The sequence below is a fragment of the Coturnix japonica genome, chromosome 6 (assembly GCF_054131305.1).
Source record: "Coturnix japonica strain WE chromosome 6, WE-NBRP24, whole genome shotgun sequence".
NCBI classification, from domain to species: domain Eukaryota; kingdom Metazoa; phylum Chordata; class Aves; order Galliformes; family Phasianidae; genus Coturnix; species Coturnix japonica.
Genome location: NC_140668.1, coordinates 1,731,085 through 1,752,865, shown reverse-complemented (window position 1 = coordinate 1,752,865; position 21,781 = coordinate 1,731,085). Strand labels below are relative to the sequence as shown.

At 47.7% G+C, this 21,781-nt stretch overlaps 4 protein-coding genes across 21 annotated transcripts in view; 2 read left to right on the top strand and 2 right to left on the bottom strand.

Annotated features, from left to right (window-relative positions):
- The first annotated feature begins 4 nt into the window (after window positions 1-4).
- Window positions 5-6,218, top strand: LOC146760224 (superkiller complex protein 2-like). 16 transcript variants are annotated; one of them, XR_014947352.1, is made up of 11 exons: window positions 5-116; window positions 347-976; window positions 1,774-1,952; window positions 2,126-2,315; window positions 2,389-2,496; window positions 2,613-3,375; window positions 3,562-3,643; window positions 3,819-3,888; window positions 4,402-4,638; window positions 5,536-5,681; window positions 5,933-6,218. XR_014947352.1 is itself a non-coding variant. In XM_085550743.1 (3 exons), the coding sequence occupies exons 1-3, from the start codon at window positions 98-100 to the stop codon at window positions 906-908; spliced, it is 228 nt and encodes a 75-aa protein (XP_085406869.1). In that variant the 5' UTR covers window positions 5-97; the 3' UTR covers window positions 909-1,683. The 16 variants fall into 16 exon arrangements, 1 of the variants encoding a protein (XP_085406869.1); XR_014947354.1 differs by having other exon boundaries at window positions 5,536-5,689; XR_014947353.1 differs by having other exon boundaries at window positions 3,823-3,888; window positions 5,536-6,218.
- A 1,304-nt stretch (window positions 6,219-7,522) lies between these two features.
- On the bottom strand, window positions 7,523-8,857 carry LOC146760223 (uncharacterized). 3 transcript variants are annotated; one of them, XM_085550740.1, is made up of 2 exons: window positions 8,807-8,857; window positions 7,523-8,457 (listed from the first exon to the last, which is right to left on the bottom strand). In XM_085550740.1, exons 1-2 carry the CDS (start codon window positions 8,810-8,812, stop codon window positions 7,903-7,905), a joined length of 561 nt encoding a protein of 186 aa, XP_085406866.1. In that variant the 5' UTR covers window positions 8,813-8,857; the 3' UTR covers window positions 7,523-7,902. The 3 variants fall into 3 exon arrangements, with proteins under 3 accessions (XP_085406866.1, XP_085406867.1, XP_085406865.1); XM_085550741.1 differs by having other exon boundaries at window positions 8,738-8,810; XM_085550739.1 differs by having other exon boundaries at window positions 8,760-8,810.
- Window positions 8,821-11,815, top strand: LOC146760222 (uncharacterized). Its single transcript, XM_085550742.1, has 2 exons — window positions 8,821-9,638; window positions 10,083-11,815. The coding sequence occupies exon 1, from the start codon at window positions 8,836-8,838 to the stop codon at window positions 9,196-9,198; it is 363 nt and encodes a 120-aa protein (XP_085406868.1). The 5' UTR covers window positions 8,821-8,835; the 3' UTR covers window positions 9,199-9,638; window positions 10,083-11,815.
- Window positions 11,816-16,896: 5,081 nt separating this feature from the next.
- LOC146760220 (uncharacterized) overlaps window positions 16,897-21,781 on the bottom strand; it is a 54,261-nt gene continuing 49,376 nt past the window's right edge. Inside the window, exons 36-38 of the mRNA XM_085550735.1 lie at window positions 21,374-21,618; window positions 19,402-19,447; window positions 16,897-17,893 (exon numbers count right to left, since the gene is read on the bottom strand). Coding sequence (XP_085406861.1) covers window positions 21,375-21,618 — 244 coding nt within the window. The 3' untranslated portion in view covers window positions 16,897-17,893; window positions 19,402-19,447; window position 21,374. The remainder of the gene's footprint in view (window positions 17,894-19,401; window positions 19,448-21,373; window positions 21,619-21,781) is intronic.

Below are 21,781 nucleotides of genomic sequence, written 5' to 3'. Positions count from 1 at the left end.
AGGGTTATGGTAGGGTTAGGGTAGGGTTAGGGTAGGGTTAGGATGGGGTTAGGGTTAGGGTTCCGCTTCCGGGATCAGCGTCCGGCGGAGCTGCGGGATGGAGCTGGAGCGGATCGGTGGGGATGGGGGCTATAATGAAGGGGGGGGGGGCGCTGGAGGGGGGTCTGTAATGGGGAAGGGAGGGTTGTAATGGGGAGGGGGCGGGTCTGTGGGCCCTGTGGGGGTTGTGAGGACCTGTGGGGCCTGTGGAGCCTGTGGAGGGGCCTCTGTGGGGCCTGGAGGGGCTGCACTGTTCTATGGGGCTCTGATTCTCCTCTGTGTTATTTTGCTCTTTCTCCCCCCATAGCGCTGCCCCCCCCCGGCCCGCTGCACCTCCCCCTGGCGCTGTTGGAGTTGGGCTGTGCCGGTCGCTATGAACTCCTGCCGGGTCCCGCCCCGCCCCGCAGCACGGTGAGATCCTGCCGACCCCCCCGACCCCATCTGAGCCCCATAAAGGACGTTGTGGGTCCGCCTCCCCAGGGACCCCCGTAACCCCTCAGAGCCTGTGACCACCTCAGACTTCACCCAATTGACCCCTCCCCCCCGCCCCCCAGATCCTACTAACCGTTCCCAAGGGACCCTCCTGATCCCTCTTCCAGACCATTGCTGCCTGGAAGAAGGGAGTGGACTCCAAAGTGTGAGCCCAGAGTGTCTGCAGAAGACTGAGGGATTTTTCTTCATGAAAGCAATACTTTAGAAGTGCGTTCATTTCAGAAATGTGGACAAATGCTGCTATTGTCTCAACCTTCTCTCTTGGCCCTCAGCACAATGGTGCGCTGCCTTTCCAACCCCTCATGGCTCTGCTAGGTGCCAAGTGCTGTGCTTTAAGTCTGTTGTACGATGAGTGGCAGCAGAGACTTTCCAAGTGAGATACTTCATGCTGTGGATAAACAACAACAAATACAGCTGGGTAAATGTGTTCATCTTCCTCTAGCATGTAAGTGTTGCGGTAGCTGGTATCAGGGTACCATCCCGTTCTCTGCCATCCACGATGTTGTGGGAAGCTGTGGAGGAACTGCTCAAATGCATTCTCTCTAAGAGAGCGGAGCAGATATCTCCTAAATGCATATCCGAGCCGGTAAAATGGGCTCATATGAGTGGACACCTTCAGGAGGTGGCACTGATGTTCACTGTAGCCAAATGGCGAGAAATAGTTGACCATATGTGGGATTTTGTTATCTCCAAAAATAAGGAATACAAAATAAATACATTGAAGAATGTCAAGGGTCAGTAAGTAATAATGCCCCTAGTGATACTCCAGCACATTTGTCCTCTAGAACTGGTTCTATTTGACATGCAACTTCATACAGTTCAGTGATCAATTATTAGCCCAAAGGCATGGTTATGAGCATCCTAAAAGCATTTGTTGCACAAATTTTAAAAATCAATATATCAGAGTATATGAAAGTTGAAGACTTTTCCTAACTAGTTACAGGTGAACACAATGGGACCCTCGTGGATTTATTTCCAGGTTGCAGAAACTTAGGTTGCAGAGCAAACGTGTTTGTTCTTTTTAGTAGGTTTAACAGTAATGTTGTTATGCTGTGTTTGACTTGTCTCTTTTTTCACTTCTAGAGTATTGTCAATCGAGGCCTTGATTGAGTTATAATGGTTATGTTATTAATATAAGTAGTGTTGTTATTCTATAGGCAGTAGCTTGCTAATTAATAAAAAAGGGGGGGTCGCCGCGCTCCGACCCTGCAGAGCTCCACTCCATGCGGTACTTTGAAACAGGGATGACGGATCCTGGCCCCAGACTGCCCTGGTTCTTTGAAGTGGTGTACGTGGATGGCAAAATCTTCGTGCACTACAACCTGGTTATGCTGAGAGACGGAAACATTACCTGGAGGAAACCTGTGTGCAGTGGCTGCGGAGACATGTAGAGAACGGGAAGGCAGAGCTGGGGAGGACAGGTGAGGGGGAGGCTGCGGTGTGAGGCTGCAGGTGGGGCGGGGGCTCAGTGTGGGGAGCTCAGCCCGGCCCTCACTGCCGCCCACCTTCAGAGCAACCTGAGGTGTGAGTGTGGGGGAAGAAGGCCGACGGGATCCTGACCTTGTCCTGCCACGCTCACGGCTTCTACCCACAGCCCATCACCGTCAGCTGGGTGAAGGACAGCGTGGTGCTGGGCCAGGACACCCACTCGGGGGACATCGTGCCCAACAGCTACGGCACCTACCACACCTGAGTCACCATCGACGCGCTGCCAAAGGACGGGGACAAGTACCAGTGCTGCGTGGAGCACGCCAGCCTGCCCCAGCCCAGCCTCTACTCATGGGGTGAGTGAGGGGACGTGGGGCTGGGGGGCTCTGGGCTGCCTCTTCCCCTGCTGACAGCCCTGCCTTCCTCCAGAGCGGTCACAGTCCAGCCTGGTGCCCAACGTGGTGGGGGTGGTTGTCGCCGTTGTGGCCATTGCCATCATGGCTGGCGTTGGATTCATCATCTACAGACGCCATGCAGGTAAAAGTGGAGGGGTGTAGGAGGACAGTGGGGGCTGTGGGGGATTTGAGGCTCTCTCAGGAGCCCTCAGCCTGGCTGTGATGTGAACCTGTGCTGATGCATCTCTCTGTCTGCAGGGAAGAAGGAGAAAGGCTACAATGCGACACCCAGTGAGTGATGAGGGCAGCAATGTCCCCCACCTCTGCCCGGTGCCAGGGCAGCATTGGGGTCCCTGCTTTCTCCCAGGGTTCACCTTCCTGGTGTTCGGAGCTGCTCCATGCCCCACAGCAAGAACAGGGCTGGGGCTCATGGCTGTGAGAGTCCTTCCTTGTTTTCTTGCTCCAAGCTTGCTTCCTGAGGTGTTTCCTGTGAGAAGACTCTCAATGATTTATTGAAGTGGCAAGTAATGGGTGCTACTGTGTGACAATCAATATCACTTTGTGGGTATTTGAATATTTGAAAGCACCTTCCCTCAGAGCTGTTTGCCTCCAGAAGAGTGCTCAGGACTGTTTATGAGCGGAAGATCTGGCCCGGGACTAAATAGCTCCAGCTTGGTGTGGGAAAACTGGGTAATGAAGCCATCGTGCCCTGTGAAAAACAGGATGCGGATGGGTATCCCTGCTCCCTCTTATCTGCTGGCAAGGCTCAGAAGATGGGAACAAAGGAATTTCTGCTAAGAGCCCAGAGCCAGAAGCTTCCATTCCAAGGAGAGCTGACTCAACTACTTTGGATTTGAGCTGTCACTCCAAAGAGAGCTGACTTGACCGCTTTGGACATATAAATAAGTTGGTGCTACCATTGGAAATTGTCATCGTGGTCACCATTAACAGAACAACGCCTGACGACCCACCACTACTGAAGACCAATGACTGAACTACAAACCTCGATGGATCCATGGTGGTGAATATCTCCCTCTTGCTTCCTACAGAGACTCCCTGCTTCTATTTCATATTTTTACTGCATTCCCTTCCCCATCACCCTACACCATAATAGCGTCCGTCCTCCCCTTCCCCATCTCCCTGATAATGTCTTGTAATAAACTGGTCGGACCAATGTTTGAACCGTTGTTTCTTAATCTCACACCAGGTATACGTATATCAAAGAACCTTGCCTCCCTCCTACAACCTGGGCTGAGACAATGGCTCTTCTTACCTTACAGGCCAGGAAGGTGGAACCAGCAACTCGAGCACAGCTGCGGTGTGGGGCTGGGGGTTGGAAGGGGTCCCTGTGCTCCTTGTGCTCCTTGTGGTGCTGCACCAGGGCTGGGCTGGGACTCTGCAGGGAGCTGAGGGTTGGGATGTGGACGTGGCCCTATGGGACACCATCTCTTCTTCTTCACACAGGAAGTAACCAAACCGTCTGAGTGCTGTGCTTCAGCCTGCAAGGGGCCAACTGGCCACACGAGCATTTGGGGTCGGTGATGAACACAGCCCCATCCCCTCTACCTCTCACATCTCCCTCTGCTTCCTATGCTGTTATGCTTTGCCTGTGCTGCTTCTTGTGAAATACAGTGTTGGGCTGTTCTGTGCTCAGCCTGCCTGCATTCTGCTCTGTGCCGTGCTTGGTTTTGGGGTGGATGAGGGGACCTCCCCTCATCCCTCCTACCCCCACCCCACACTCTTTGCCCATTGCTCCATTTCACACTGCTGCTCTCCTCCTCCCCTTTGCACTCCCTGTGCTATCTGCACCGCTTTGGCATGAAGACATGACTGGAAAGTTCATCCAGTATTGGGCTGAGCTGTGCTTCCCCCCCATAACCCACAGTGCTGCCACAGCCACATTCTGAGGGCAGACACCCAGCTTCCATAACCAACCATGCACTGAGGCTGAGCTGCCCACACCCCACATCCCAACCTGCTCCTCTACAAAACATCTCCACTTTATTCCATACAAATCCCAGAGCATCCCACTCTTCCCATCCTGCAGCGGGGAGCGGAGACAGCCACAGCTCCCCATGTCCCATCGCATCCCACTCCAGCTGCCCTGTGGTCCTCAGTGCTGCAGCAGCCGGCTGTAGGGTCCACCGCGGGTCCTCAGTTCGGTGGGTGTCCCCATCTCAGCCATCGTGTCATGCTCCAGCACTACAACATGGTCTGCCTTCTCCAGCATCCGGGGTTGATGGCTGATGAGCAGCATTGACTGGTACCCCCTGTTGGGCATTGGGTAGGTTTGTGGCGTGGCATTAAGCTGGTACATTTGGTGTTACACGCTGTGTGTGAGTCCCGTCCGTTCCCGTGTGCGGAGGCACGGTACTTTCACACAGCAGCCTTGATTTGTCGCCGGATCGGGAGGCGACAGCCTTCATGTCAGAAATGTGGACAAATGCTTCTGTTGTCTGAACCGTCTCTTGGCCCTCAGCACAATGGTGCGCTGCCTTTCCAACCCTTCACAGCACTGCTAGGTGCCAAGTGCTGTGCTTTAAGTCTGTTGTACGATGAGTGGCAGCAGAGACTTTCCAAGTGAAATGCTTCATGCTGTAGATAAACAACAACAACAAATACAGCTGGGTTAATGTGGTCGTCTTCCTGTGGCATATTAGTTGAAGCAAAATAGAAAATCCCCATCCCTTCTTGCTGGTGCTCTTGGCCACCCCCAGGAAGGGCTGAAAAGCTCTTCCAGGTCCACAAGGAGCAGTAGCAAAGCCCTCACCCAGCAAGGCCACGCACTGGTACGTCTCCAGCATCATGTCCTGGTATAGTACTCACAGTGCAGGGTCCAGCAACGCTCACTCTTGCTCCTTGCCCTCTTTTGGCTGTTTCCCTTAGCCCCTGCCCGAGATGGATGTGCCGTGGCTACTTGCTGCTCTGCTGCAGGCTCATATTAAACTGGAGCCTGCTGGGACAAGAGAAACAGCAGGAGAGGTGTGAGGGAACGCAGCAATCCCTGCTCAACCCCCACCCTCACAAGCCCACCTGCAGGGCATTTCCTGGGGGTAAAAACCAGCTGGGACTCAGATCAGCAGCACTGCTCTTACCAGCCTTCCTTCCCAGCAAAGCCAGTGTGATGGTGTTCTCCTTCCTCAGCCTTTCTTTCTTCCTTTCTCCCCCCTTCCTCCCTCAGCCTGGCATAGGAAGACGGCGAGCAACACTCCTAGCTAAATCAGATTAAGGATCACAAAACTGACTCAAACTGGGAGGCTGAAAGAACTGACAGCGGACTTCTGCCTCGAAAACTGAGGGCCACTTGAGCATGTGCCTAAAAACAAAGTACGACAGTGAGTCAATCATCTTACCACCAAAACAGAGCAGCACAAGCACCTCTTAAGCTCTCCTGCACAGCAGCAGGCTGCAGGACAAGCTCTCCCCTTGAGCAGGGATGCCTCTTGAGGTCACACCTACACAGAGATCCTTTCTAACTTGATATCAAGATACCTCGCTCATATGGATCCTTAGCAAGCAACTAACAGCTTGGTTTGAGCTTTCTTAGCTTTGCTAAGGTTTTATCTTTGTGCACACAGGATCTCTTAGACGCAAACTCTTGAACGCGTCTGGGACTACGAGCGGATTCAGCTGTGCTGAGGATCCTTACCTCTGTGGTTTGAAGAGGTCAGACGGCAATGGGGTCTGCTCTCATCCTCATGACACAGCAGGAGAGTGAACTGTAGGTGACTGTTTAACCCAGTCCTTCTATGTGGAAAATAACCAAGCGTATCCTGCCATCTCCAGTCTTGTTATATCACCCTTATATACTGAAGTACAGTATAGGTACCTAACATCAATAAACACATTCCTACTTCCCCCTTAGGAGTGTGCATTGTAGCTGTATCCGAAACGACAGAACTTACAAACACAGGAGTTAACATCCTCATAGAATCCTACACTCTAATAACCTCGTAGTAACGCTACAGTATTGAATTGCCACATTTTGTTTCCTCACTCCCACAGAGGGAAGCCTCTGTAGGAGCATACTCACAATTGATGGTATCAGTCAGCATCACCCAGCACTCCTCATGGAACAGCTTATCTAGAATATCAAAACACTGACAGTTACAAGTGCTCAGAGGTTCTTCCTCAAAAGATGAATACCATTTAATACCATTTTTCATTCTGGTTTGGACACAGGAAGGGAACTGAGGTCTAGAATCCTTACGAAAGGAATCTAACACCACAATGCCCTTCATAAAACCTCTTCCCTTTGCCACAACACAGGGGAATGAGGAAAGTGAACCTTCATCCTGGTTTTCCACTACCCCTCAGGTCAGTCCCTGGGGACATCTGGGACCCTCCTGGAGACACCAGGAGTCCCCAGGACCCTCACTGGGCCCGCCCCAGGCATTTTGATGCCACAAGCCCACTAGCACCCAGGGTGTATCTCTAGTATCCCACAGAGGGTGAGAGCCCAGGCAGGATGCAGTGTGATAGACCCACGTGGCTCCATTGTGTGTCATGTGTGCTTCTCACTGTTCCTGGTTTAAGTTCTCAGAGGGGCACACAGAGCTAATAGCAGGCTGAGGACATGGCCAAGGGGCACTCAGGGTGACAGGATGTAGCCACAGCTTGGGGACAGTGGTCAGGTGCCGGGGACATTCATACGGCAGGAAAAGACACAACCACAGCTTGGGGACATGGGGGGCAACAAAAGGGACCTTGCTCTGACCACTGGGAGCACGGTGCCACGGGTGAACACACTGCCTCCCACCTAGTGAAAGTCACGTCCTTGCTGCAGCTGCGCCTCCAAAGGGCTTTATTCAGTGCCACAACCCACAGATCCCCTGAACAGGCAAAAACCACAGAATTCTGGACCAAGCAATTGTCAGGAGCTTCCATTCGGTGACAGCGTTACTGTGAGGCCAAGGTTTCCACAGGCCACGAGACACAGGAACACTGCTGAGACACTGAGTGATCAGTAGCGGTGCTGCTGATGGCAGCATCAACTCAAGGGGACACTGCGCCAGAAAGGCAGCGACAATAAGAACGCCATCAGTGACAACCTGCCACGGGTTACTTAGATTTACCTATGCCCGTGACAGGGGAAGCCACCCCGCGGGCCCCCCCCCGGGGCCCGGAAAGGAGGGGGAAAAGGGGAGTGGGATAAAACAGCGACAATCTAAGGAGGAAAAACTTATTTTACTAAATATGATATCGAAATACAAGATAACACAATATAATATAATTAAGGCTAACAAATCGAACGAAACAGAGAGAGAGAATCTCCGAAAACCGAGAGGCCTATTGTGAACTCTAGGCGACACGGCTGGAACGCTTCCCACTCTCCGAGAAGTTCGAGAGAAGAAGGAGGGCACTCCAGCCTGGGAACGAGATTATATAGAGTCCTGGTCCCGTGACTTATTGTTACTCCTGTTGTTCTCTGGGATATGTAGTCTTCTTCTGTGGACTGCACATTCAATAGAAGTATCCATACTTGACATGATGTTATGATGTGGAATACTGATAGCAAAATTACAAAACCATGACACAACCACAACCCTCAAGTCCACCGGACACAGCGCTGGAGGTTACCGGCAGTAACACAGCGACAACGAAGCCAGGAGCTCCCCACGGCTGCCAGCACTGCCCCACCGGGGTCCTCACTCTCACAGCACCCCACAGATGTCAGGCGGCAGGTGGTGACGGTGGCTACGGTGGCAGCCACAGCACGCAGATCACGGCGCACCAGGCACAGGCAGTGTGCGGTAGCAGCTGCCCCAGCTTGAGCTTGGCCCAGGGGTCCCCCGAGGCCTTCCAGCAGCCGCGCAGCCCCACTGAAACCGCGTCCCAGCGCCTCAGCCATCGCACCCCGCAGCCGCCCCTCTCCCGCCCCCAGCCGCTGCTGCAGCAGTGAGGTGCCCCCCCGGGACACCCCCGGCAGTGGCACTCGGGACACGCCGTCCTCTTCCTCCTCCTCCTCAGTCTCCGACGCCTCCCCAGGAACCTTCAGCCCCACCGCACGGGTCCCGGCTGCGGTCCCCCCCGGCTCCGGCTCCGAGTCGCTCTCCGAGGCCTCGCCCAGCACCACCGTGGGGGACAGAGGGGCAGCCATGGTCTGCAAGAGCAGAACGAAAGGGAGGAGGGGGAATCGCGGGGAGAACAGCCCCGTCGGGCACGGAGACCCCCGGCCCCTTCTCCCGAGTCTCAGGGGAATACCCCGCATAACAGCCCCGCATAACAGCCCCGCGCTCCCCCGGCCTCACGAGACCCCCCGCTTCCCCGCCCCCCTCCCAGCCCCACGCGGACCCCAAACACGTCCAGGCACCCGCAGCTCCATCGGAACGCCTCGCAGTCCCTTCCCAGCCCTACGGGACCCCCCACGCCCCGTAACGCACCGCCAGCCCCGCAACCACTCACTCCCCTCAGCCCCGCACCGCCGCGGCCCCGGGTCACGTGACGCTCACCCCCATCCACCGCGCCTCCACGCGCCCGGATGAAGGGCGCGCCAATAATAGGCAGCAGTGAAAACCAATCAGATGGCCGAACGGGGAAGGGCTGGCCAATAGGAGGGGCGGAGGGGAGGGGCGTGCAGGAGGCCGTGCAGGGCCGGAGCCTGTGCCTGCCGTGCGTTCGTGTGGTCCGGCGGTGCCGCCCGGTGTCCGCTGCTGCTCGGGGCGGCGTGTGCCAGGGCCCTCGTCGGGAAACACTGCGTCCTTCTATGGAAGCCGCCGAGCGCCTCGGCCTGCACTCTGTACATAAGGACGCGGCGATGACCGACTTGGTGTGCGCAGGGCGACGAGTCCGCTGCTGGGACACTGTCAGGGCGCGTAAGAAGTCGCGGTCCCTCCGTGTGTGAGCTCCCTCCGAGGACGAGAAGGCCGCCATCAGGTCTCCCCAGAGCCTTCTCCGGGCCGCACGAGCACAGCCATCTCAGCCCTTCCTGTCGGGAGAGGCTGTTCCTGGGCAATGGGGCGCAAAGCCAGGAGTCGGATGCAACGGGGGCATCCCCTGATGTTCCGATCCATTGCCCCGTGCTACCCAGAAGCGAGCAGGGGCGAGGGAAGAGGAGAGCCTCCACTTCTTGTCTGAGGAGAAGAGGTGCACCGAGAGGCCTGAGAGAAGGGGGAGAATGTGGGGTGCGGGAGTTGCACCGCCACAGTTGACGCAGGCACTCCAGGCTTTAGGTGACGACTGCCCGAGAAATCCAAACACCAAACCTTCCTTCCAAATGAGCCCCACGCTGAGTTTTACCAAGCAGAGCGAGGAAGGAAGAAGCATGACATTTGGGCCTTGCAGGTGGGCATCTTTCTGTGCCAGAAGTTCTTTGTCCTCTTAATTAGTGAAGGGAGTGACGTGCGGAATCAAACTCTATAACCCACGTAAGCTTATAAAGCAGCTATGCTCGTCATGGCGCCAGATGCGAGGGGGATATCTCCTCCTCCAAGAGGACTCGCACTCCAAGAAAAGCTCTAGGTACATATTTACAGACAGAACATTTACATATTCATTACGTTTCACAGAAATGGGCTGGAATTCTGAGAAATTATTAACATATTGTCCGACTCTCTTGAACATGCGTCCTAAAAATGGGGTGGGGGTCTCCGGTGGTCATTGGATGAAGGCTAGTAGTCTACCCCGCTGTGAACTTCCAACCTTTTAGTGGGGGGTAGTCCAAACCAGCTCGTACTGGTGTTTTGTTGAGCCGAGGCATCTGTTTCACTCTCCCATCTTCTACAACAGGAGTCCATTCTTCTTTCTTATTGTTGATGGGCGGCAAGTTTCCGTGGACTCTGCATTCTGTTCTTCAGCTTACGTGCCCGCAAGCGTCTTGTCCTTCAGCGTGGACCCACTCCAGCTCTGTGAAAAGGCTGTTCTCACAATTTGGAAAGGCTGTTCTCATGGTTTGGGAGACAGCCAGGGCTGGGGAATGGATGCATGGCACCCTAACTCTGTCCAGCAAGGGAACGAGAATGGAAATGCAGACACTGCCAACTTCTACCAGTTTAAATCTGCTTCCAAACTGTTGTGGTTTGGTAATTTGGTTGGTGTTGCTATTCCACATCAGAACATCATGTGGGATAACGGGAGTAAAGGACACAAGTTTTTTATTTCTTTCTTTTTCTGTGGACAGCCTTAAATGGGCATGGGGGGAGGGAAGCGGCAGCGGAGGGGAGGCCACCCTGCCCCATACATGCCCCCCCACCCCATAACTCCCCCCACCCCACATATGGCCACCCCTCCACCCCATAGAAGCTCCCCCTGCCCCACAGAAGGCCCCCTGCCCCATATAAGCCCACCTCCACCCCACATATGGCTGCCACCCCGCCCCACAGAATAGCTCATGAAGCTTCTTTAGAGCAATACAGTTTATTCAGTCTAAATGAACATGTGAACTTAATTACTCCACCATACAGTAAGCCTAGGATGAGGAATTAAATAGATCCCTTTATGGGTCATATGAGTGGAGTTTTGGCAAGTTGTGCAATTTTTTATGATCTTTAGTGGGTTTTGTTGTTTCTTTTTTCCTTCCTAAATTAAAAACAAGAGCATCTTTCCTTCTGATACAGATTATGCCTCAATCTGTAAGTGTAAATCAGAGGCAGACTTCAGGCACAGGAAGGCAGTAAACATACACAGTTATAAATTCAAGTACATTTGGACTTGATAAAAGCACAGTAATCCACTGTTAACTGAGAAAGCCGCTTGGCATTCTGATCTGCTCATCATCATGGGAATCTTGCTACCCTTCTGGAGATGTCTTACTTTTGAACTCAGTCCTGTCCTGTTTCTGTCTAGTTCTTCGTAAATACTGATGCATCAGGAAGGAGAAATACTAGGGATTACTAGGAAGAACAATAGAACAGCAGGCATCATTGTGTCATTGCGTAAATACCTGGTATGCCTTGAATTTCAGAGGGCTGCAGTAGGAAAATGCACAATGAGCAGAAGTTAGAATAACGAGAGGTATGAAATGTTATATGTCAAGGAAAACCTGAATAGACAAAGGTTTATCAGTGTGGAAAAGGCACAGCTGTAGAGTCAGCTGATTGCTGAAATGGTACAATGAGGTGGGAGATTACCACGAGAATTTGGCATTTAAGTGATAGAGCTCTACAGTTAAATTTAAGCAATAAAAACAAAACTAAGTCTTCACTTTCTAGGTTTGCATCAGAGGATTTTAACAATTGGTAACTTGTTTTTTGTTACAGTGCTGTCATTGGTGAGATCAATGAAGAGACAGATTCAGCTCTTGACTTAGGGAATATTCGAGCAGAACCCTTAGGTTCAGTTGTGCATTGAAAAGAAGAGAATGCACAAGGACTTTGTAAGTCTTTGGTTGTACAGACCTATTTAACAATGTTCAACAGTTTTTACAAATTGTGCGTAACTTGTCTAGTCACCAGTTGTTTTTTTTTTTTATTATGAATATGTTGTAGTTTCGCTTGTAAATTAAAGTTTCTACATTTTACTAAGTATGTTTTTGTTGGATTTACTTTGGACATTTCATGCTGTGTAATTTCACTATGAATAATGGGAAACTCAAGCAGTATCAGGACAGGGGGCTCTGGCATAGAGTTCAAAGAAGGTAATGCATCTCTATTCACAGGCTGACATAGATGTAGGTGCTAGAGCATTCTTGGAGAAGCTGAGAAAGGTGATTTCAGACTCTTTCAGAAAAGACTGCTGACAAAAACTGGCAGCACAAAGCCCTATTAGGTTGATAGGCTGTGCATTGTTGAACTGACTCTTCTTCAACAAGGTAGGCAAAGGATGGTCTGCTTACGGGTCTGGTTAGAATTTCAGACTGCAATTCAGTGCTGCCAGGAGGGAGACTACTCAGAAGCCAAGTTCTGTGTGACAGCTTAAACTGTCAGCTGTGAAGTTTGGTTACCTAAACATGTAGACAGCAGCAATGTTAAGATTATTTTTTACTTTTGGATTGCATTCAAATTTTCTGTTTCAACAGCAGATTTTATTTCAGTTTTGATGCCATTGGTTTTGGTCTGGATTTGACCAAAGACTGTGCTGGTTACACTGGTGAAGAAATCGGAGAGAGAAGAACTGGTAACAAAGGGGTTCTTTAAATCAAACAGAAGGCCCACTACCCTTCTAAAAACTACAAAGGTGAAATCATAGCCTAATAAAGTTACACTCTACAGTGGATTGTTAGGTCTTAATTAGAGCTTGATTTTGAGAGAAGTTTCGTTCTCAGATGTTGGAAGAAGTCTGGGAGAGGAAAAAGGGAACCACAAGCCGTTATTGTTTTGGACAGGGCTGTGCCAGTTGCTGTGTGCCATTTGGCTGGCTGCTAAGATTCCTGTGGTTTCCCACTCTGTACGGATGTAGAAAAGAAAGTGTTTCCTAGGAGATAAGTGGTAATTTCTGCAAAAGATGTCCTTTCTCTCACTGAAGGAAAGAAAAAAGTACTCAACGAAGAACAATTCTCAGGCTTGAAGGTACTCTCAGTACGGACTGCTGGTCTTAAGACTGTCAGATGGTTCCTCAGTACATGGAGAGTCCTACTGAAATACATATAAGGTGTCAGTTCACAGTGTTCTTGAAAAGCGGCTTTTCCTGCCAAGAGCCAAAATCAAGAGTATGATAAATAACAAGAAACTGAGTAAAATTCAATGCGTCCTTGCAAATTAGCAAACTGATTTTACAAAAATGAGCAGGGCAGAGAAAGATGATGCTGAGGACAAAAGGAAGTAACACTGAATTGGAGGTAATCGTCATAATCCACTACGTTTCCTGTGTTGCCTGACGTTGGTCGCTTCCTCCTTTTGTTTATTTAAAAGACATCTTGGAGTTAAGGGACAAATCTTGGCTAACACTGGAAAAGGATGTCTCCAGTGAAAGGACTGAGCTGGCTTATAAAAAGATGTGTTGAATTCATTTGGTGTGCTTGAAGCAAAACAAAAGCCATCTTTGTAGTCAAAGAGCAAGTTCCTTAATTGCAGTCCGTGTGCAGAGCCTTCGTGTCCACACATCTGCAAAATTCTTCAAACATTAGTTGGTCAACCCATAGGTTGAAGGAATGTGGATTCTGTTTTGAGGACTTAGTCTGATAAGGAAGGCTTTCTGTCCAGCTCATCCCTTGCTATCAGCTACAGCCTGTTATCCTTAGGCCTTGGACTTGGTGAGTATCAAACATGCTGAGCTAGATGTGGAGACTCATCAGGTAGTGTGATGTATCTAGTACGATTCCATCAGTATACTACCTTCCCAACAAACATACCAGTTCTGTATGTGTGAATAGATGCTTTTCCACCTATTAGCTTCTGATGGGTGAAGCTGTTCTCCACTGAGAATTTTACTCTGCAGGTAAAATGATCCTAAATACCTGGCTGGTGTTCTCAATGCCTTGCTGAGAGGTGATTTAGTTGATTCCATGGCTGACAGTTCATGGCTTGGTATTTTGTCATGTTCCTTTAGGAACTGAATGACCTTGAAGGCACTTCTCAACACAATGAAAGCCTCTCAGAAGAGACTCAAACTCCAAATGGGAGTAATGCCACTGTAACTACATGGTTTATGCTTGCAAGGTTTATTTGGTCTGTAGTATTTCTGAACACATCTGCCTCTTTCGCATCCTTCAGGCTGTGGGTTTAAGGAGTGACAGTGACAACCAAAGGAAGTGTGAGCCATGGAGCCAGACATAGCAGCCCTGCCTTCATGTCTGGCAGCACTGTATGCAACTTGGCTAATTTTTAGTAATTGTATTTTCATTCCTACCTTCCAGCTGTGTGTTCTGCTTAGTGATTAGAACCATGAAAGTCCATAAGTTTTCTTTGAGTGGAAGAGGGTTCTTCAGTCTCAATTGCTGTCCAGTCAATGAGGGGAAACTTGTACCAGGTTTAGTTTAACTACATGTGGCAGAAGGTAATGAGTCAGGTGTTTGCCTTGAAAATCCCACACTTGCCTCTAATACTCTTTTAAGGATTTATTTATTTATTTATTTATTTACAGTGATTTTTACAGCAACTACAGAAACTGTGACATTTCTTCCAGTAGTAGAATCTTCCCTGAAGAAAATAAAAGCTCTGCTGACGAAGGTAGAAATCAAAAGTGAAAACAATAGCAGTCAGACTCCTGCCAAGAGCCACTTGCCTGCACTGTGAGCCTGATCTTATCCGGGCAGTAATATCTTCCTTCCTGGACCTTGCAGCATGTTCCAGGAACTCGGGGACTTGTGCTGAACAACGTGTTGCTGCTGTTAGTCTGACATCAGTAAAGCTGGCCCTGAATGGGTGCCAAGAAACGTCACTCCACAATGAACTCCTCCACTTGCACTGTTATATAAACGGTGTTGGTTTCTCCTGGGGACACGAGGGCAGGAGGAGGGCAGTCCCTGTACGATTTTTGTTCTCTGAAACATCAGTAGTGGTTGTTCCCCACACCTCCTTGTCATCATTGTGTCATGGTTTTGTAATTTTGTAATTTTGCTATCAGTATTCCACATCATAACATCATGTAAAGTATGGATACTTCTATTGAATGTGCAGTCCACAGAAGAAGACTACATATCCCAGAGAACAACAGGGGTAATGATAAGTCATGGGACCAGGACTCTATATAATCTCGTTCCCAGGCTGGAGTGCCCTCCTTCTTCTCTCGGACTTCTCGGAGAGTGGGAAGCGTTCCAGCCGTGTCACCTAGAGTTCACAGTAGGCCTCTCTGTTTTCGGGGACACTCTCTCTCTGTTTCGTTCGATTTGTTAGCCTCAGTTATATTATATTATCGTGTTATCTTGTATTCCGATATCATATCCGCAGGCACTGAACCCCAAGGGGCCGCACGCGCTCCGCCTCACTGCTCTGGCGGCCCAACTCTAACTCGGTCCGGTCCCGGGCTCAGCGCAGCTGCTAGTCCGATGGCAATGGAAATTATAATAATTGATCACAGTCCATTACAGATTTCTTTGTTCTTTCTCCACACCCACTGCTGCATTTGACTAGTCTTTAAAAAATCTGTCACGGGTTACTTAGATTTACCTATGCCCGTGACAGGGGAAGCCACCCCGTGGGCCCCCCCCGGGGCCCAGAAAGGAGGGGGAAAAGGGGAATGGGATAAAAACAGCGGCAATCTAAGGAGGAAAAACTTATTTTACTAAATATGATATCGAAATACAAGACTCCTCACAAATTGAGGTTTTCCCCTGCAGTTTCCTTAAATGACAGCATTCCCTGTCCCTTTTCTATCACAAGGAACTATCCACTCCCTGCACTGAATCTAGTTTAAAGCACTGGTAATCAATCCAACCAGCTTGCTCCCCAGCATGCTTTTGCCCCACCTGCTCTGTCACATTCTGTCTGATGTCCACATACCTGGTCCCTCAAAGGCCTGCCCAAGATCACAGTAACCAAAACCTTGATCCTGACACCATTACCTGAGCCAGTAATTTACCTGACCCATTCTCCCTCTTCATTTCTCAGCCCCCAGTCAGCAGTACAGAGAAGACTACTTGTGTTCCTGCTCCCTTTGACATCTTCCCAAGGGATTCAAAGTCCCTTTTAATATTCTGTAATTTCCTTTTTGCAGCCTCCTGGGACCCTACTTGAATGAGACCTTGAGTGGGTAGTAGCCTTCTATTTTATCAGAGGCAGTAGAGTCTTCTTAACATCTGTGACATGTGCCCCCAGATAACAGCAAACTGCTCTGGAGAGGTTATTTTTGGTGGCAAATTCGGGGCCTCAGTGCCTCCCAGCAAGGAGTCCCAATTGCCAAGGCTCGTCAGCTGTTTTTGGTGGCACTAGTTTTAATAGGACTCCTTGGTTGGCCCTGCCCCGCATGCTTGTTGTATGCAGTGGAAGCAGGGACAGGTAGCTGGGAAGGGGCCAGGGATGCTGTCTGGACATGCATGGGATCAGGAAGGCTGAGGCACAGATGGAACTGAACTTGGCGAGGGATGTAAAAATAACCAGAAGGGAGCCTACAGGTGCACTGGGCAGAAGTGACAGACCTGGGAGAGTGCACTCCCTCTGATAAATGAGGAGGGAGAACTGGCTTTAACCAACATGGAGAAGCGCAAGGTACTCTATGAGTGCTTTGCTGTCTGGATTCTGCTGGAGATATTCTTCCACCTGGCTCCTGCCTTGTACCAGCTGGAGAGAGCACAAAGGGCCACCAGAAGTTATCTCATAAAGGAATGGCCAACCTGCAGAAAAGGCTCCAAAGATCCCCCTCCCAAGCATGGCCAGGTTTACAACAGAGACTTTACCCTCGGCTTCCTGTTAATGAATCACCACCGAAGACCTGAAAGTGGTTCAGCACACCCATTAAAATCACAACCGTCCACACTTGTTTCAAGCATATACCCCTTAATTTCTATGATGACAAACCTTATGACATATAGTAGCTGTTTGCCCCACTGCTTCAAGTACCCAGGAGGAAAAGGACACAAATGCATGCTGGTCATTTGTCTGATCTCAGGGCAGACTGAAGGCACCAGAAGGAGAGATGGAAGTGAGCAGAGGAGGACTGTAGCAAGTCATAGAGGCAAGGAATGAGGTGGAAAGCAAGTCAAGAAGGCCAACAGAATAAAACAAAGATGTACCAGATACGAAAGTTTATTAAATAATTATGTTCCAAGTTGGAACATAAATATCTGGAATTAAATATAGCATATTAGTGTCACAAAATACATTCATATAAAAAGGTGCAGTACCAATTGGACAGAAGGTTGAAATATTAATTTTCCTTCTTCCACTATGAACCGCTTCAGGTTCATCATGTGTTCATCTACCAACTGTGAATGTCTTAAGATGAGTCAAATTCTAACGCAAAATCCAACAAGGATATAAAGTCAGAAATATCAAAAAGGTCACATTAAAGCTTTCTTGGCACTGCTACACACGCACAGTATTTTTAAACCTAAGGTGCGTGAAAGTGACAGCAATGTAAAGTGCATTCTTCTCCAGCTTAATCACTGGTAAAACTTCCACTTAACCAGCAGAAATATTCACAGCATCAGGATGGAAACAGCTGGCAGGAATCCAATCAAAATCTCCTATGCGTTAAAATAACACTGGAGACTACCACAAACAGTGGAAGGGTTAAATAGAACCAAAGGAATGCTTCTGGTAAAACCTTTAACAAAAAACGTGGAGCAAAATAATGTGTCAAAAACATTTTGACAGTTCCGTCAAGTTCAAGAACCAACCTTATTCAGTCTGATAGTAAGAAAAAATAGATATGGTTCTTATCCTGAGTGCAAAATAAACTGGCTACCCCTCGGTGACCAACAGGTAAGTGCAGAGTGTCAACCTATTTAATACATTTAAAATTTATATTCAAACCGCAGTAAAGATGTTTCCACACTAAGCTGCAGGATGGGAAGTCACAGACCTCCTATGTAAACAAATGATCTCCAGTACTTTTCCCTTTGCATTTTAAATAAAAATATATTTAGATCAGGTAATTTTGGTTTAAAACATCCCGGTACTCCTGTACCGCTCTGCAAAGGGGATCCTGGTCAACATTGAGATTTTTTGAAGATCCATGAGTAGATTCCATTGGAGAAGCTCTAGCAGTTTCAAGCTCAGCGGTGGCTGGAAAGAAAAGAAACAAGATTCACGATATTACTTTTACAGTAGATTGAGTCAAATCAGTCACTGTAAAAACATTACTGATAACTGATCAGGCTACGCTCTAGAGAAATATTTAAAAACTTCCAAGGAAAACACAAATCAAAAAGGACAGGCATAAAGGAAGAAACATTTTTCCACATTCAATGATCAGCCAATACAATTTTTAAAGCTAGTTAAAGAAATTCCAGGTTTTAGAAACACAGAATGGTTTGGGCTGGAAGGGACCTTTTAAGATCACCCAGTTCCAATCTCCCTTCTATAGGCAGGGACAGCTCCCTCTAGACCAGGTTCCTCAGAGCCCCATCCGGACTGGCTCTGAATGCCTGCAAGATGGGGGCTATGCACAGCATCTCTAAGCAACCTGTTCCAGAGTCTCACCACCCTTACATTAGGAAGTAAAGAGTGTCTTCCTAATATCTAGTCTAAATCTACCTACTTTCAAGTTTACAGCCATTTCTCCGCCTCCTGTTATTACATGCCCATATATATATATGAAAGTTTCAGCCTTAACTTTAACTGCCAGGGATGTCTTAACTTTCCCTGGCTAAACCCTCTTTCGTTCATGGAAACACATCTTCGATGGAAGCAGAAAAGGATTTTCAGTACTTCCATCCATCAGCCTTTTCCAGACAAGATCCCCAGACCAAGCAAATACTACGGCTCCTACTACACATGTAATTATGTTTGAATATGCAAATGGGCACATGGCAATGGGTTTCTGTCTATTCAGGGAAATTGGAAGAGCTGTGAAGCAACAGCTGGATTCTCAAGGGCTCCCTGCTTCAAAATAACTCTAGGAACAGCAGCAGTGACTCTGGCAGAATGCTAATTGTGAAACAGTATGAATTCTTCTCTGAAGACCTGGCCTTTTATTATAGAACAGGCTTTACACTGCATATTAAAAGCAACCAGTTCATGCTGTGTTTGTCTATATATTGCTGAATGACTTTTACCTAAAGAAAGGCTATCTTTTCCACTGATTCTTCTTTATCCAAAGACAAGTAAGACAACATGTCAGGTACAAACAAAAGCAATGAAAAAGAGCGAGCAAAAATTAAGAACACCAGAAAATGTATATGGTATATTTGAAGTGCTGAATGCAATGAATGTATGCAGAAAGAGAAGTAGTGACAGAAGTCCATAAAAATCTTATTTCTGGGCTTTTTTTTTTTTTACATTTGATGTTTGTGCCTGAGGATGAAAGTTGACTTCAGCTTAAGCCAAGTGTATCTGTGTGGGGGAGATGGTTTGCTCTCCGTGCTTTTTCTCAAAAGTAGCTGCAGAACATTCTGAAGAGTATATTGGTTAGCAGGAAGTTTTCCATTAAAACTCTCTAAGTTAGAGTTAAAAACAACCCCACACTGTGCTTCAAACAGCACAAATCTTGACAACTTTTGAAAATAATTACACAGAAGTTACGAACAGTCATCATCTTCCTTAAAAACACTGATATCAGAGTAGCATATTACCTTGCTAAAGTTCCTTATTGATTTTTTTCTCCAATTCCTTCTGTACCTAGAATTATAAATAACACATGCATTATAAATAACACTGCACATTTTATTAAGTAACAGAAACCAGCTTGGATCGCTAGAAAGGAGCATTTACCCCTCGCTCCCCCAGGAGATGTTTATTTACTGTCATTTATTCTGAATGCAAAGTTTTCATAAGGAGAAATTAGACCTTTTAAAGGGCCACAGTCCAAACACCGTATGCGATCATTTACATATGAAGATATTTGCGACTCCTGTGTTATTTTCCATCAGGTCTTTAACGCATAGAAGTAATTGTCAAAACAGACAGCATATAGCTTCCAGACTCATGTCATTAGCAAATACAGTTAAGTGCTTGGAGCATGTGGCTTATGTGGAGAGGCTGAGAGCATCAGGACTGTTAAGCCTGGAGAACAGAAGGCTTGTGGTCTCACCTACAGGTGTAATTATCTGACTGTGGGATGCAGCATAAAGAAGACAGAGCAAGACATTTCTCGGTGGTGCCAAGTAAAAGAACAAGAGGAACAGGCAGAAGCCAAAAGAGTGGAAATTTATAAGACTGCTAAAAATCAGGAGTGCAGACAGGAAATAAAATCAGAAAGGAAACAGAAACTGAGAGACGGAATGGGAAGTAGGTGTTCCCTTTCTTATGCTACCAGTAGGAAAACTGGTTTCATGAATTCATGCACTCACGCTGGTTGCAGCTAGCAGAAGTCACTATTATTTCCTGCACCCACTTTTCAGAGCTGCATTTCTTTCTCTTGTTTGCAATCAGTGCAATTTGTTTCTTCAAACAGTTGCATGGACAAAGTAATTGATACCAGCATTTTGAATAATGGCGGCGTGAAGTATTTTCAGCTTCTTATCCTTGAAGCTTTATCAAAGCTTTTGCAAAACCAAAGCCAAAATCTACACGAGCTTCCTCGTCCCAGGAGATGCTCACACTCTACTTCAGATAACCTCCCTTACTTTGAAAAACACCAAATGTGCACTGAGAGCTTTAAATAAAAACAAAAGTGCAAGATGACTACACGAGGCAAACTCTAATTTAAGTTCCTTAGTTTCCAGTTATTATGAACTTTACTGTCAGGAGAACTTGTAATCTCCTCCATCCAAGAAGGCAGCACTTAGTTTGAATTTAATGGCAATACAGAGGTGGTTTTTTTTTGTTGTTGTTTTGTTTTTTTCCCAATAGAAGGAAACAGATTACTGGAAAAATCTGAGGTATAACTGAAGCAAAGACAAGGCTCAGAGTCAGGTAAACTCATGTCTTTTTAAGTAGCCTGGTGAACAGGCCAAGTACTAAGCAGCACAACTGGCAAAGTACTTCAGAGCTATTGCAGAAGTTGCAATCATGTATAAATTGCTGCAAAATATTATAAAGCTGTGAAGACTTGAAGAGTAGGTTGTTGTTTTCTCAGGTAATAATACATAGCAGGAAGCACAAAAAGAAATGTTTCCTAGGCACAGCATGCATCCCACAGCAAACTGTATAGTAAGAAGCAAAGCAATCATACTCACATCATCCTAGTTTTAAAGGATGTCTTTGTTAGTATTAATGTACTAAAAGAAACTAAAAATGAAGATCAGTAAGGAAAAAAACAACATGGCTTGACCAGAGATGTCTGATGGGCTGAGCAAAGATGTCAAAGTTATCCATTTCAAGTACGTCATACACTTATGCACATTCTATACAATAAAGTTTAATAAATAGCTTAGCTGGGAACTTCCAATGCCACAGCAGCTGCTTATTAAATTTTCTCTAGTTGAAAAAAAAGAAAAAAAAACCAACACAAAAACCTTACATAAGTACATAGTTATGTGTATATACAGTTAGATAGTTCATCATTTAGATGTCAGTATTTTTGGTGTCTGAGCACTCTAGGAATTCTGTACAATCTTAATGACCTAAAGTCTTCATCACTGAAGAGTATTTCACAATGCTTACCTTATCCAAGTAGACTGCAAATTTTTCTTGACAGTAATGCAGTCCCAGCTGCATCTAGGAAGCATTCCACTTGGCTGAAGCTTCTGTTCAGTGCGGAATTGTGGCTGAGATTTCCCAGTTCAGCTGAATATTTTCCTGGACTTGCTACAAAACCTCCACTGACAGTGCTGCTTGCAATTAAAGATTTGTTTCTTAGGCGTTCCTCAAAGAGCTTACAATTGGCTTCTGCAAGTCTCTCGGTTGTTCTGAAATATTTAAAAACACACAAAGAATTATCTTTGGTAATATTTTTGCAGAGTCACTTCTTCCAGGTCTTTGACTACTATTCAGCTTTTGAAAAGAGAAGGCATTAGAAGTCCAAAATGAGAGGGGCCCAAAGGCCATGTGTTAAAATGCTATCAACTTCAA